The sequence below is a fragment of the Dermacentor albipictus genome, chromosome 1 (assembly GCF_038994185.2).
Source record: "Dermacentor albipictus isolate Rhodes 1998 colony chromosome 1, USDA_Dalb.pri_finalv2, whole genome shotgun sequence".
Lineage (NCBI taxonomy): Eukaryota > Metazoa > Arthropoda > Arachnida > Ixodida > Ixodidae > Dermacentor > Dermacentor albipictus.
Window position 1 is genome coordinate 167,989,735 of NC_091821.1, and position 16,914 is coordinate 168,006,648.

The 16,914-nt window shown below is 42.2% G+C and overlaps 1 protein-coding gene across 2 annotated transcripts in view; it reads right to left on the reverse strand.

Annotated features, from left to right (window-relative positions):
- Polr3D (RNA polymerase III subunit C53) overlaps positions 1-14,863 on the reverse strand; it is a 75,968-nt gene extending 61,105 nt beyond the window's left edge. The window contains exons 1-4 of one of the 2 annotated variants that reach the window (XM_070528925.1): positions 14,706-14,863; positions 12,634-12,748; positions 12,256-12,375; positions 6,740-6,903 (exon numbers count right to left, since the gene is read on the reverse strand). In XM_070528925.1, coding sequence (XP_070385026.1) covers positions 6,740-6,903; positions 12,256-12,375; positions 12,634-12,737 — 388 coding nt within the window. In that variant the 5' untranslated portion in view covers positions 12,738-12,748; positions 14,706-14,863. Of the gene's footprint in view, positions 1-6,739; positions 6,904-12,255; positions 12,412-12,633; positions 12,749-14,705 lie in introns of both variants that reach the window. The other variant, XM_070528921.1, reaches the window with a different exon arrangement.
- Between the last annotated feature and the right edge of the window lie 2,051 nt (positions 14,864-16,914).

Genomic DNA, 16,914 nt, shown 5'->3' on the forward strand with positions numbered 1-16,914 from the left:
AAGGTGGTAGGAAGGGGCACTGGGCTCCCTGCCATTATAGTTAGCTAAGATCAGCTCTGCCATCCCCCTATTTTGATTTTTTCATGCAACCTGGTTTTAACGAGTATCAGTTATAACAATGAAATTTTCGTGACATTTGAATATTGTTATAAGTTGGTGCGACTGTATCAAGCGATCAAGATGCTTGCTACGTCACTGCAGGAAGTTGGAACCAAGAAGGTTTCAAATTGCTTCACCAAGGCCCAAATAAAGGTCATTCAAGGTGGAACGTGCAACGACAAAGAGGAGCCTGAAAACGCACCTGATGTCACCGAAGCGTGAGATGTGCTACATGCCAATGGTGGAGTGCTCAAAGATGTTGAACTTGGCGCATTTTTGTATGCTGACAATGGCGCCAAAGAAATGTCAGATGCGGCGCTTGTTGAAATCATGCAAGACTGTGGTGATGAGGAAGGTGCATCAGAGGCAGATCTGCTGTTTGCCGTGCCTGCCGGCGCGAGAGGTGATGGCAAACAGGATGATGAAGCCGCATTGCATGATTTAGTTTCTTTGGAGCATCGCTTGATGTCATCAATCAAGCAGAAGAAATAAAGCTAAAATCAAGCAGTTCTTTTTTCTCCTGAATAAATGTTTGAGAGGTGAGCTCACCTGAACTGAAATCCATCTCGTTTCGGTTTTGTTTTTGCATGATACTTCCTGGTTTTCATGTGAAACTGCATGTTATGAAAACATGTATATAACAAAATACTGCGGACATTCTTCAATTTTGTTATATTTCGACGTAAACACGAGCTGCAGACGTGATAGCATCGGACTGTAATTTGAACATGCGAGAAAACATAATTATGTTATGAGGAAACTCATGAGACAGCTTGAATTGGAGGACAAATATTCATGTGTATGTAAAAAAATGGTCCGTGTGGGATAACCTTGGGACGTTCATGGTAGAATATCTGGATTAGGTTCATACGGGATATCTTTGGGACATTCATAATAGGATATCCAAGACAGACTTCCAGGAGATGTCCTATTTGTATCCGAAATGGTGCATGGACGTAGGTATATGATTCGGATGTCCTATGGAAGAAGTGTTTTCACTGGGTCGTTGAACTGCTCGCCAAAGCATGGTCACCATAAATACAATTAGCTGCTTTGCCATTTCAGTGAATCTGCCATTTGGCTTCCAGCATCATTGTTGCACTGATCTTCTGCTGATTTGTGTTTACTTTGCGGGCACAACATAATTTCTACAGCTAAATTTCAGTGACTTTTTCAGAATAAATGGCTTCTGAGGGTGGGGACATACTTCTTCAATCCGTGCATGCATGTTTTTTCTGCTGCTTTTCAATTCGTGAGCATTTCTGTTTTCACCCAAGGCATCACCTTAATGTGCTGTTGAAAGGTGTGTCAAGGAGAGAATGAGCATGCGATGTAACAGCTTAACTTACACTTACTATCAAAGCTGCAGGCACCAGCTATGTACCGTATTTACTCGCATAATGATCGCACATTTTTGTCCGAAAAAATTGATGCAAATTCAGGGGTGCGATCATTACGCTGGTTAAATTTCCCGCGAAAAGAAAAACAACTTTTTTTTCGTCCCGCGTTTGCTGCAAGATGCGGGTGCAAGACACCGAAACAAACATGGCGGCTGGCGGAGCAAGCCGAACGCATTTTTTTTTTTCTTCTCGTGAGTACATTGCGTGCATTGAAACAATTTCTTCCATATCAGTAATGAATAATATCATTAATATTGGCAAGTTTGTGGCAATAACGTACCCATGTCCACTTTGAGGGGGCAGAAACAGATGGGCGCGCTTAGCTGCCAGTGACATAGAAACACATGGCGGGCATGCTGCGAAAACTGCGGCATCTGTTCACTACTATCCTAATACCGCACGTTTGCACTAAGGGTGGGTGAATATCTTAGCTGTGTTACAAGCGTTGGCGTATGAATAAGGTACACTTTTAACGTATCAGTGTAAACGCGGCTACTATCGTTGCCGCTCGCGATTAGTTGCGTGCCCACGAGTGCAGACGAGAAGAATTAAAAGGCGCCTTTTTTGTTGTTGTTGACCACAACCATTATAAAGCCTACACATAATAAAGACAAGTTTGGTTGTACCTCTTTTTGTCATGGAAGTGCGGAAAGTGATGAAAGTAATGCAATGAGGCATCTACTTAAGAATGTTTGGTGCATGCAGACCACTTGGTTTGTCTTGTTTGTCTTTGTTCACGTAGCATTCGACAGATGGTAAGTGCGCTCATTATTAGCTAGACTTGGCACACGACATATCGCTGCGGCAAGTTTGGGGTGTGATCATTACACGGGAAATAAAAAAAATCGAATTTTGACAACAAAATTCAGGGGTGCGATCATTATGCAAGTAAATACAGTATAATTCCCTTCACGCGGTCACTCGGTTGCGATTAACTACGATCCGAATCTGCTCACTCAAGTTCATATAGACTGTCGATCGTGTGCGCCCTCAAGCTAGCTAAGCTAAACAAACTCAATTCTTATTGCCGAACGTATAGGGGTGATCATTTTCTATAGTTTTGAAAAAGTTCATCCAGGTAGGGCTGAATTATGATTGAAATTGCCAGTGTTCTCGACATCGAGGCTAGGTTCCAGCGACAAGGACAGACATGCTATAGTAACTTCAGAAACCACTTTCGCAACTGTGGCAAAAAACAATACGCATTTAATTTTCTGATCGTATGCAGAGAACAGCCCCTTCAGTCATGACGTACACGTTTGTGGATGAGAGTTGTTTTTGTCATTTTTGTCCAACGGCTGCAAGTAATAGACAACGAACATGTAGCTTTGAGTAAATTAAACATTCTGTTTTCCTAAAGTACACCTATTTCACTTCTGAGGGAAAGTTATCACTATATTGACGACTGCTTTAGTGAAGACACTACCGTGCTTGATGGGACGTTTGAAGTAGAGTGTTTTGGTAAAGTATGAGGTGGCCATTTCAAAATGGCCATTTCATATGCGCTTCGAGCCTATCTGCCATAGCTTCCTTTGTGTGCTGTAGTATGTGTGCTCAGGCAATGTCTCCTTTAGCTTAGGTTAATGCACCGTCCGTCTTCCAGGTCTTCCCGTTTTCTGCATTTGCTCTATCAGCAAAGAAGTGCCGACTGCAAAGACATGCCGAGTTCAACACAATGCCACAATTAAAAGGAAAGCAATCACACGAGTGGAGACAAACGGGAAGTCGGGCCACATCATGGGCGTTCATAGTTCCCGAAACTTGCGTGTGGGACTGGCACAAACAGGAGAGGCGTTCTACATTGGCGGCTGCTACATACGGTGTGGCCGCGCGGCCCCTATATTGAAAACGATCTGCGATGGAGATAGTCTACGCATCTAGGTGCACCGCGCTATGTTCTCATCACTTAGTTCACGTTGAAGTGAGAGGCCACACATAGGTCAATTCAATTCGCTACTGCACTTCCTCACTCCAGTATTTTGATAAAGAGTTTTGCGGTCATTGAGCGAGATGTGTACATGTTTGCTTATGTGCGCATGACACGATGCTTGTTAATTTAGTTAGTAAGCAAATGTTTAAAAGTTTATATAAAACTACTATCCTTGCTTTTCGTATATGTCTACTAATTTGCAATCGTGACCGATGCTTCAGCTTTCAAGCGAAACTGCGACTTCTTTTATTTATCACAACTTTAGTGCATTGGGAGTAAATCTTTGTTTTTTCCAAATGAGAGAAAGCTTTATTTATGTATGAAAGAATGAGGTGCATGGTACTGTAAAGCACTTTTTTTTAGGTCACGGCAAATGGGTGCGCGTTACAATTGAGGGCAGTTTTTTTTTTTTTTTTTTATAGGCGGGGGGTCACGGAAAGCGGGTGCGCGTTAGAATCGAGGGCACGTTAGAATCGGGTAAATACGGTAATCGGCAGAAGCAAGAAGCCTTGCTGCTTCACAGAGAATAATAGGCTGCCCATACGATACACTGCTAACCTGAAGTCATGAAAGACCCGGGGCATATTTGGTGGCTGGCTCGAGGCCTTCGATGCCGACATGTGGAAGGCAGGCAGGTCGGTCTGCCTTTTTTTGGATAATTGCAGCACCTATCATGTTGATGACATGGAGCTCGGAAACATGTGCTTGGTTTTTTTCCTACCAAAATGCACTTCCATGCTGCAGCCGCTCGATCAAGGTGTCATTCGCAGCGTCAAATGCACCTACAAAGAGAGGCTGATTCAGCTGCTCCATATCAGGCATGCCATCAATGTGGACATGTACCTGGCGCTTGAGATGGTGGCCGCCGCATAGGTTGCGATGCGTCCAGCTGTGATAGCAAATTGTTTTAAACATGCCGGCTTCATTACCACTCAGCAGGCATCAGGCACTGGACGTAGATTTGCCTGAGGGCCCTGGTGCCTGAAGCTCAAAGAATGTCATAAGACGATGCCAATAGAAAACACCTTCATAACTACAACTAAAAGCCGACACAAGCGTGAACAAAGTCTTCTGGTGTCGCATGTTACTGCTTTTCAACAGCCTGAACATGCTTGGCTATAAAATTCATATGTGCCCAGTTAGACTGATGTGCTCCGATGTGGTTGAAGTCCACTTTTCGCATTCATGGAAAGCAAAAAGAAATTAGTCGAGGCTGCAGCGCCTGATGTCGCTTGTCTTTGTACTGATGAAAAAAAGCCAGTCACAATTTGTTGCATAGTTTCTCGGGCTCATTTTATTAACAATCTCTCCTTGCTAGATGGCAAGGCTTCATATATTTGTGCTGTCTGCGTGATCCACATACAAACATTTAAAAAAAATGTTCGTACGTAAAAACAAGATTTTCACATATAAAATAGCGGTTACATGCAAGGCACCTTATCTCTTACAAAACACTTCGGCATGCGTGTATGGAGCACAATTTGCATAAATGTGTGACTTTAAAAATGAACTTCTGCAAATATTTCGTACAGCACATGTACTGTATGATGTGCATTATAAGTGCACCATGTTACCTAACAGCAACACATCTATTCTAGATTATAGAGTCAGAACTCATAATAAAATTTGCTACAACAAACTAATGAATACTATAATGAAATAATCATAGCTCACCCATTATATTCCCACAGAAACCATGCATATAAAATCTCATTTAAATGAAGCAATAATTTCCTCTAAATGGATATGCTATATGAGCGGACAACTTTCTATGGCTATGAAGAGAAAGCTACGGATGCAAAGCCCGCACAAGTGAGAGCACTTCTGGAAATAGTCCCGACTTTTAATCCACGTTAGGTTAAGTTGGGGAAGAGAAAACAATCGCTTTATTAGCAACAGTCAAATAAGACAGAACACACCACTAAGTGTAAAAATTTACTTATTTTGCGGCTTTTCCCTTCTGCGTTTTGGCAAATGCAAAACCGTCACATATGGAAGCTGCATTGATTCAGTCTCTGTTTCCAGCAACCAAAAGCACTGTCAATGCTGCTGGACTACTTGGCACAATAACTCATGTGCCCCCACCCCGCAGCCGTAGCTTTCTCTTCACAGCCACAGAAAGTTGTCCGCGAGTATAATGAACTTTTTTCAGTCCACAACGAAAATTTACTGATAATTTCGCACCAATGGGGCCAAAATCTAGCAGTGCATGACGCTGCTAGTAATTTGTCTGATGGAGCTATTCAAAAGTTCCACATGCTGCTGGCCACCTGACAGTGGTGCTGCCCAAGTCAGCAGCCACACATGCACCCTACCGCCTATCACCTTGCACTGCACTTTATGAAAACCACCAACTCACAAACATTCCTGTGCGGTGTACACAGCACACTGTGCATTGGTTGAAAGGTGTGCACTATGCCATAATAAAATGCGGATAGTAGAGCTCGTGGTTCGTCGTATGTGCTTCAGTACATGCTGCTCCGTCTAACCACTGTTGTGATTAACTGCTGCACACAGTACAGTCAAGGGATTTTCTGCATTATGGGGCTATATTTTATAATGATCCAATTTCATCGTCTGTTGTTTTCACCCTTTATCATTAACTCAGGAGAAGCCCAGGATCTGGCACTCCGCACTACAAATGACAAGAATGGACGATGAAATGTATTGTTACATACTACGGACTCTGCTCATGCTCTCGGTGCATCTATCGTGCAGCTTATCAGCATTTCATGATCGTGCCCGCACAGCGCTGCAAACATCCGATTTTGTGCTATGCCTATCGTTGGACACAGCTTGAAGACATGCTCTTTTGTTGTTTAAAAGCATCTGCTTGAGTATAGCCAGGAGTGTCGCACAAAATCGAAGGCCTGCAGTACTGCGTCAGGATGTCCACAAAATGCTGTAAGAGCTGTTACACCGCCGTTTGAGTGCACACGATGACGGCAAAGATGCATAAGCATTCACAGCTGCATTAGAGGACGCAGCCATTATGTTCATGAAAACAGGGTAGAAAACAATTTTTCGGAGTCATTCAGCAGTGCATTGTGGACTTTAGCATTGACTTACTGGTTAGCAACTTCCCTTGCACCTTCCTCTGCTGGAAATATGTCACGACAGTGGACAACCTTTATAACGAAGTAATGCATATAACAAAGTTATTTCAGCTACTTCTTCAACTTCCTTAGTAAGGTTGTACTATACACATTTCCTGGACGCAAAAGTGCAAAAAAATAAAAAAGAATCTATCAGATATTTTTCAAGGTGGATTAAAATGTACCAGACTATAAGAGCACCTGAACACACTCACCACTTGTCTTTGTGCCTTCCACACCCTGAGAAAATGTGGCTCCTTGTGTCTGGATAAAACGGGCTCCTCGATCTGGGTGGTGGCCCCCTCTGCCCCGCCGTGAGCCTCGCCCTCCATGGTTGAAGGATCCACGACTGCCTTCATAACCTTTGCCCCTTCCAAACCTGTAAAAATTCAAAATTCTCAAACAAGTGTCTTTCTTCACTGCTAAGCACGAGGTCACAGAATCAAATCCGGCCACGGCGGCAGCATTTCTATTTCTATAATGCATAAGCACCCATGTACTTAGATTCAAGTGCACAATAAAGAACCCCAGATGGTCGAAATTAATTCGGAGTCCCCCACTATAGCATGCCTCCTTTTCAGATTGTGGTTTTGGTATGTAAAACCGATAATTTAATATTTTAATGTAAGTGCCATTCTTTTTTTGACGAACTTGAAATACTTATGATCATACAGTGCCCAATATTTACCTTTTGAACAATAGACCAGTTGCATAATAAAACTACCTCTTTCTACTACATGCTACTAGTTTCCACTGTTCTTTTTTTTTTTATCATGACCCATGCCATCAGTGCTACCAAACTGTGTTTTTCATGTCAAACATGTCTTCTGAGGGATGCCCTGAGAGCAGTAAAAAAAGTTTGTGCAAGCTTGTGCAAGAAAACAAGCTGAGATGAGAGCCCGCTCAACAAGAAGTTGCAGAAAAGAATTTGAGATAAGTGGGACACAGAAACAAGCATGTTGCAAAGCCTCAATCAAGCTGCAGAGCTACTACACCTTTTACTGACAGCAAAATTTCAACTTCAAACATGCAGTAATTGAGATGGACAGCCAAACTGCAGAAGATGCTGAAGTGCAAAAGGAAATGAGGCACTTTGCACAATACAATACAAACAACTGGGAATCGTCGTACACTGGCCAAACACCTTTCTCCAAATAATATAAAAAGCTAGTCGGAGTGACTATTAGAAAAACGAATGCCACAAATACAGATGTCTGGAGATGGCACAAGTTTACAGCACACAGACAAATTTGACTTTGCAAAAGCAAACCTACTAACAGTTTCAATAGGCAGGAAGTATGTGCTGTATGCATGGAACAAAGCGCAACAGGGAAACTTTAAAGTGGAACACTCCATTTATGCAATTACTCAAGAGTGCCATGTCACGCCGCTATGAAACTGGTCATTGAGGTGATATGGACCCTTACCAAAATCTACGAGCCAAAATTATGCCAACTTCACACAAACCGGAGACATTAGAAACAAAAGTATGTACTATGTGCATTAATTTCCTTAACCTTTTCAGACGCCACTTTATCCCGTTGATTGAAAACTTGCTTTCACCACATCTCTTGCATCTTCAGAATCATAGAAAGTGTACAGCAGCAGAAAAGATTATGAATTTGCAATTGTTTAGCGAGTTTTGTCAAGTTTACAAAATTTCAACTCCATGCAAAAACTCACTAGAGGAACACAAAAGATGAGATCATATACCATATCTGTTTTGAAAAGCTTGAAAAGCACTTATCCAGCCACTTGAAAATTATTCCTGGTGCATGACACTGTGAAAAACAATGAATGAAGTGAACCCGCTACATACAACTTACTGACACAGAGTAAGAACACCTAGCTGTCTACCTTCCCACTCATTTTGCTAAAACACGTTATTCAAAATTTTAACACAGTTCCAATAATAAGTGTTTCAAGATGTATGAAACACATTTTAAATACCATTACTCTCATCAGTGCTTTTGCTATTGATGCACACTCCTGCTGTGCACAATTATGTAGACAGTGTCTCAAAGGGTTAAATTGGTGCGTTCTATATCATGAGCATTGTACAATTTCCCACTGAAGCTGTCAGAATGGGTAAATAGCAAGAAAGTTCGAATACTTTGCAGGCCACTTTGGAGTTGAAAGCATAGGTCTCAAACTTAAGTGCAGCACACACCCCTCCATTTGCAGGCTACATGACTAAGCAACCATGTATACGAACAATTGTTCAAGGCAGAAAAAAAAAAGCCTTATCCAATTACCCTGTCGGGATCCCACAAGCTCTTTTAGTAAAGCCCCACAGTTGACAGAAATGCATAGAATTAAAAGCAACAATCATGCATTTATTTTCAGACATTACATTCACAGCAAACTAAAGATGACACCACACCACAAATAAGAACACCATTGATTGCACTAATACAATAGAACCTCATTGGCACATTACCTGAAATTATACCAATTTGCAGTAGCACGATAATCATGAACTATGAAAAGAGTTCTGTATACGGTACTGATTTTTCATTTGATTCAACGGGTACCACAAGGGTCTGTACTTGGTCCTTTGTTATTTTTAATTTACATAAACAGTATTGCTTCTAACGTCGATCACTCTCTTAACAGTAAAATTACTCGCCGACGACAATGTGATGTACAGTGTTGTTAACAGCTCCTCTTGTCAAACACTACTGAACAATAGCCTCTGTAAATGTGCGGACTGGTGCAAACGAAACAGCATGCAAATCAATTTTGATAAAACAGTTGCTATGGCAATAACCACAAAGAAAATACCACTGTCTCATATGTATCACATTGCTAACAAAAGTATTCAGTCAGTAACGTCTGTCAAATATACAGGACTAACCATCACAAAAAACTTTAAAAGGGATAAGCATTTGAAAAACGTTTGCACAACAGCATTTAATAAACTTTGCTTTGTGCACAGAAAATTAAAATATTCACCCTCAATTGTTAAACTCAAGGCATACCACACTGTAGTCCTTAAGTATGCTTCCACAGTGTGGGACCCACACTATGTTAAAGATATTGCACTAGTAGAACGAATTCCGCACCTCGTTGCTAGATTTACTGTATCTGACTATTGATCTGCTTCATCTGTTACCGATAAGCTGCAGCGACTGAGTCTGGAGCCCCTCCGTGTCTGCTGAAAGATCGCGAGACTCAAGATGTTTTATTTGATCTATCAGAACAGAATTGGTCTGCCACACAAAACTTATTTTTCCCGTGCACAACACAGGTCATCTAGAATTAATCACTCGGATGTTATCCGCCCGTACTTTGTGAGGATGAAGATGTTTAAGAAGTCTTTTTTCTTGCTCACAATTGAAGAGTGGAATTGTCTGCCAGCGTCTCTTGTTGATCATACAAATGCAAATGCCTTTGTAAATTCTTTGTCATTGCACTTGATGCAAAAGAAAAAAAAAAAGAAAACCTATCATGCTTGGGCAGCACTGCTGCCTGCAGTGTTTTGAAATAAAATAAGTAAATAAATAAATATTTCATTCCCAACAACAACATCTAAAATAATTTGCAATACAAATATGTTATTTACTACACTGCTGTGCGACTTAGTTCACTGTTCAGGTAACCACTGCCAGCATGCTTTGCTCATAGCAGTGCATATTACCACCCATACGTGTGCCTGCCGAGTCGCAGCAATATAGGTGGAAGGGAGCTGGCAGGAACGGATTGAAACCGTATCAGTAGGTGACACACACGCACCTTTATTCACAAATGCTACCATCACACTAGATCCTATTGTACATGCGCACTGCACAGCACACTGAATACTTACAGTCACAAAGCACTCAGCTGTTGAACAGAAACGGTGTGCTGCCAGATGATAAAGAAGAGACAGGAGATATATTCTTTTAACCCCTTACTGCATGAACTCTTATCTTATTGTGAAAAAATTAGATAGACCTTTGTTTAGTCTACATATGCCAAAACAAGCTTCAATTTTCAAAATAAACGCATACATAGTTGCAATTTTATATGCAAAAGTAGAGTATCAGATATGATACACCATGCAGTTAGTCATATATTTTGTTGCCATGCAGAAAGGCGCTCAACTTACACAAAACCTGCAAAAGATATCTGGACCATTGAAAAGAACTTGAAACCTTTTTGTAAAAAATACGACATACTTTCTGCAGTTCCAGTTAGTACAAGTTTCTTGAAACTTGATGACATCATACTTAATTGACTAATACGTAGGCCCAATAACTAGGCCAGAACGTTTGGAGTGCTTCCTTTTGTGTGAATTTTTGTTTTACAATGTCATAGAAACATGCACTTTTTGATTGCGCCACAGCAATGATGGTGTGCATACTTCTCCAGAGGACATTTAATGTGCAAGGGTTTCCGGGAGAAAGAAGGAGCAGAGGGGTCTTTGCACATTTGGCGATTATCCGCACTATCTTTGTTAAAAGACTGATCCAAGCCAGAAGAATGCGTTCTTCCTCTTCCTTCAAAAGCTTTTTGTTTCTGCTGTCTACTCATAGCACACGGCCGGCCCCATGCTATGTTTATTGCAACACTGCAGCATTTTCATTTTCTGACATATTCGTGACAATACTGGTGCTAAGAGACAGTACAGCATGTAAAAACATATTTTGCCATCAAATTGTTCTCTCGCACGGACGGAAAGAAATATCTGCTCTCTGCCACAAAACAACCCATAACTGCATGCTATATCATATCATGATCATCAGCCTATTTTTATGTCCCCTGCAGGACGAAGGCGTCTCCAAACGATCTTCAATTACCCCTGTCTAGCGCCTACAAATTTCCTTTTCATAGCCCCACCTAATTTTCTGCCATCCTTGACTGCACTTCCCTTCCCTATACATCATATATGATGCAGCAATTAACACTTGTGTCACAAAACAACCTGAATGTCTTTCTTGTTCAAAACATTACAGTAGACTGATAAACAGCAAACAAACACCCTAGCAATTTTTGTCTGCCAATTTCAAGTGTGAAACGTCTGAATGTAGCCTCTCTATTTACAAACTTTTTTTGGGTTGTGTAATGAGCTGCTGTCAAATTCTTCAAGAATAGCTCAAATTACTTCCACCACCAAATCAGCCCTTCATTATACGTCCCTCCACATTCAAAATAATAAAGCCCCATCCTCTGTTGTCGCTTCTCCTGAAATGCAGGGGAGGTCCCTCTCATCTTCCCTCCCCTCTTATCCCATCCAGCGCTAACAGACTCATCAGCTTCCAGTTGCACAGCCATAGTGCATGTGCATGCATCAGTGGTGTGTAGCACAAGAACTCATCAGGTTTCCCTGTGAGGTACATAGTCCCCAGTTTCACGTTTCAAGCCACACTGTACTTGGTATTTGTTTTGAACTGGTCGCATTTAAAGGTGATGTAATTATTTATTGTTTGTGCTCTCAAGGAAATAAGGCTTCATAGGGTCGACAGCTATCCAATTAAAAAAACAAGGGACAAAAATCTTGTGCCAGTACTTGCTTATGTTCCAATCGATTTGCTATTTTCAGAGCTGTTCTATACCTCAGCGCCTAAGCAGCAGAGAATACATGCGTTGAAGATAACGAAGCTGGGTGAAGCCTAGCAGGGTTCCAGGAAATGGCTGTAGTTTTAATTCTTCATTTGGTAAAGAGGAAAACTTTTTTCATTTCTTAGCTAACAGAACAATTTGTATGAACAACACCTTAACACCATAAATGGTAGTGAAAAATACTCACCCTTCATCATCTCTACCCGAAGTGGCTTTTCTAGGTGCATCAACCTTAGGAGCAAAGGTTCTCTTCTGTCCAGGGCTTCCAGATAATGTTAAGTCTCTGGGTCCTCTCAAGGAAGGTAACCTGGAGGTAATAAAACAGCCCTCCTGCTTTGGCTTTCTGCAGCATGAACAAAAGCACAAAGATAAGTACAAAAGTTCAGTTCTTGCATACAATATGCAAGCAAGGCAAAGAAATGAAATCTGTTTAAAATTGGCAAAGTTCAATAGAAATTCAATCATACCGATTTCTTGTCACCTGCATATTACAGCAATAATAAAGCATGTGCATGCACTGTCAGGTACTGGCTTCAAAGCCAGTACAGAAACTGTAAATAGCTACCGTGTCCCAGGGAGCAGGGGTGTCCCACTTCTACCAAGGACACCACGTGGGAGAGGAGGACTTGGAGCAGCCTTTGAGGGAGACCCGTTGGGAGTGCTACTCATTGCAGGCCCACCTGGGAGAAAAATGTTATACACAAACTCTAAGTAGAGTAAAGCCAAGTCAATGGTGACTCACACTTAACATAACTAATATATCCAAGCCAAGTTCAGTGATGAAAATTGAAACTAGTGTGCTTGTGTGCAAATGGCAGGAGCAGCTCCTCAAAAGCTTTTCACCACGACAGCTTACTCTTCAAGATATTTCACTGATGAATAAGCCTAATAGGCAAGAATAAATGAACAAGCGGTCTGCATGGAGATGGCAAAGCCCCCATGCGCAGTCTACTGCAAGTTTCCATAGCATCGTAATGGAGTGCGAAAGTAATCTTATTTCTTAAAACACCAAGGACAAGAATATGACTGTCTCATTAATGGCATTTTTATTAACAGAAAGCAAAGGGCAAATACCTCAGCCCAGCTTAAGGAGGTTATGTCTGCCACAAATATTTTGGTGTAAATAGGAGTTCATTATCGGCAAATGGGATATTATGCATAAAGTGACTCCTATGGCAGCATACAGTTAAGAAATGGTGTTTGCCATGCTACTTGCCCCAACATTTTCAGGTTTGTAAATGTTAAGAATGATGAATTGTTAAATCAAATTGTGAGGCTTAACGTCCTGAAACAGCACAGTGGGTTGTGAGGGACACTGTAGTGGAGGGCTACAGATTAATTTTGACCACCTGGGGCTTCTAAACGTGCACCCAAAGTGTAGTACACGACCATTTTTTTCATTCCGCCCACATCAGAATGTGGCCACTACCTACAGGGAATCGAACCCTCAGTCTCACACTCAGCAGCACAACGCCATAGCCCAAGGTGTGAATTATTACATTCTAGTGGTTTTACACTGGTCAGCATTGAAACAATACAAGCAAGCAAAAAAAGAAAAGAAAGAAACAATCTTCAACACACCAAGACACTAGTGAGGAGAGCTTTATTCAACAGCTGATAAAGTTGTCAGTCTTGCTTTCTCTACCACCCTGAACACAACACATTGACAGTGACCCATGCTGGCATTACAGAACAACGCCTTTCTGTTCTAAACACAATGTGCAAGATCATCACAAAACAAGCAGACATGTCCTTCAATATTTGTATTGTGTGCTACAATTAACATGTTGTGAAATCCCCATCACAACATTGAATGAACCTGCATAGAACTTTTCAATGAAATGTACGACAAAATAATTTTGTGGCAGTTCCGGATTATACTTTGTTTGGAATGCCTGGTTCTCTATTTATGCTTTCTTCTAAAGGTTAGTTCATTACAGTCTCCAAAAAGCTCTTCCACAACATCATGAGATGAACAAAACAGTTCATGGTCTTTAACAGAAATGAAGTCAGCAAGTTAACCCAAAAAAACGAGGACACAAGAAGGAAGACTAGACAGGACAAGCGCTAAGTCAAGTATTAATTCTTACAAACTTGCCCAAATTTCAGTTCTTGTAGCAATTGACACCCGCCTAACTTAAGTTAGGCGGGTATCTCAAGGACTTTGTGCAAGAATGCAACAGCTGCAGAGTTAATCACGACTGTGCTTATGCCACAGTTTCAACCAACGAATAAAAACTTGTGTACTTATAACCAAGCCCAATCACAAATGTGTCGAGGGGTCACTGTCATCTGCTTTTAACAGTATGTACAAATTATGCTATGTTTACTCACTTCACCGCGGCTTCATACAAACGCTTGGATGAAACGTGGTCAAAACTGAACATGCCACTCGCGGCCGCATTCAGTGGTTGAGACAAGTAGCACGCAATAAAACAGGAGGCAAAGAAAGCGATAAATACACTTATTTTATGCACAGTCAACCCATACACACGTGTAACGACGAGGAAATGCAGGCTGACCGACACAGTGGCATTATCACATATTCAAACTATCGGCAAATTCGGCAAAGCCTCCCGAACGACTTCCGCAAAATTATCCAAGCATACCAACTATAACGCGCAGAGAAAAACATACCTTCCACAGGCAATCGTTGCACCGCGTCGGCCGCGCTGCAGTGAGCTACGTCCCGATCACGGTACCGATACGCCGCGAGCGTTGTCTGAAAGCGCAACAACCGCGTGTCACGCTGGCGTAACGCTGCCTACTGCTACTATTTCGACGGTGGACCGGCGCCCCGGCGGCCGCCTGCGACGTCGCGAGGGCGAGGAGGAGAGACGTGACGCCACTTTGCCTTCTCCCACCCATAGCAGCCCCTGCCCTCCACCATCGGTTCGCTAAGAAACTCTATGGCGGTTGTGGCCACCGTGGTTATGGCTATGGTAGTTATGGCTAGATGGTGGTAACAACTTTATTGAGATTCTGCTCAGTTATGATCTGGCAGGCCCGGGTTCTAGGATGGCCCCTCACGAGAAGCGACCCTTTCGGCCCAAAGTGTACTAGAATACGGTTGCGCGGGACCTGCGCGGGACGAACGGCTGGGGCGGCGCATGCTTTGCAGTGAGGCACGCGACGACGAAAAATACTGTGGCGGCGCTGTGATCGAAGTAGATTGGGCCGTTTAAAGGTCGCGCCGTTGGAAACTTGGCGATATGGCAATACATAGAGTTAGTAGAACAACTCTAGAGGAAAAGCTGGGCCGGAAAAGTGGGAACCTCTAGGGCGCCGCCCTGTTGCTACTGGTCAATGTGGCCAGCGCAATTACTATTGAAAGAGCTGAGAACAAGTACAGGTCACCTTATGCTTTGTCACCTAAAAACGCATACCTGATGGCTTTATTAAGGTGGTACGTTAATATTAAGTTTACAGAAAGCGATCGCTAAGTCCGTGACTTATGTAAATCACGATGTACGCATTCATGCAATAAAGGATGACGCGAATTTCGGTTTCGAATCTGTTTTTTTGGATGCGTAGTAGTTTCGTTTGACATGCGATCGCGCGTCGACATCGGACGCTACACACTCGTGCCTTATGTGCCACCGAAGCCCCGAAGTGGTCTGGCATATGGTATACCTTCACATGTAAGTAAACGAATTTATCTCCTTGTTGAGAATATCACGCGAGTAGGCAGCTCTTGTGGTACATCACAATCGTTCGAGAAGCGTCACAGTAGAGCATTTTTCTGCATGCGGAGCGGTGTTTTTATTTGCAGGTTTCCCTTCAGTAGGAAATTGCTGGACAGGCGGACCAGCGCACCGGAATTGTACTGGCGAAGCCACAAGCAACTCAAAGAATCTGTTTAATTGTTGCACTTTGAACAATCATGCTTCTACAAAGGCCACAGCAGAAAAACAGCCTGATGACCGAGTATTTCTGTGCCACGAAGTAATCAAGAGGCGAGTGCCTAATGCGGACGAAATAGAGTGCATCGAGACTTAGAACGACAGAAAGCTGAGCTAGTTCGTAAGGATTCATTATGCAAAACAGAGGTGAGGCGTGCAGACAGGACACAAGAGTAGAGAAGTGGGCGGCGCGCGTGTTGTTTGCTTGTAAATACTCTACTCTTGTTTCCTGTCTGCACGCCTCACCTCCGTTTTGCATAACGAGTGCATCAAGCCACATATTAATAGCTTAGGCGTTTTATTAACTGTGCAATATTTTCAACACTTCCTTGTATGCCATTTCATGTAGCATATCTTTTCTGGTCACAAATTTGTGCAGCGAATCTATTTGCATGATCGACTCCGGGCCTGTGGGACCGTTCACTTGCACTTGATGCTGAGTCTTTTACATGTACCCATAAACTGCAGATATGCACATCAGATCCCTGCGAGCACTTTCAAAATTCAATTCTTTTCGACAACAGGCACATATGCAATACTGACATAATCCGGAATACCACTAAGCAGCTGGGACACATTTTTGTTGACCATACTCGCAGGTAAAATAAGTACATCATGTGGACAGCTCCAGCTCATTTTCCTTAAGTCAGTGTGTACAAGGGTTATGCAAAAATAATTTTTTTCTCGCGCACCAATTATTTTGCTTTATAAGCAACAGAACCCACCACGTTAGTGTAACGTATCTTGTGCATCACACTAATATGTGCTTTCATTTACCAAGTGAGATGAGTTACTTTTATGGCTCATTCAGTCATATCACACTGCAAGCTGCATTCATCAATCTTCAATGGGATTTTGCAAATGTTTAATGAAACATGTTTCCCTTTTATGCAGATATGCAATGGCAAGCCCTTCCGTGTGTTCCAAAGGTAAAATGTAAGCTC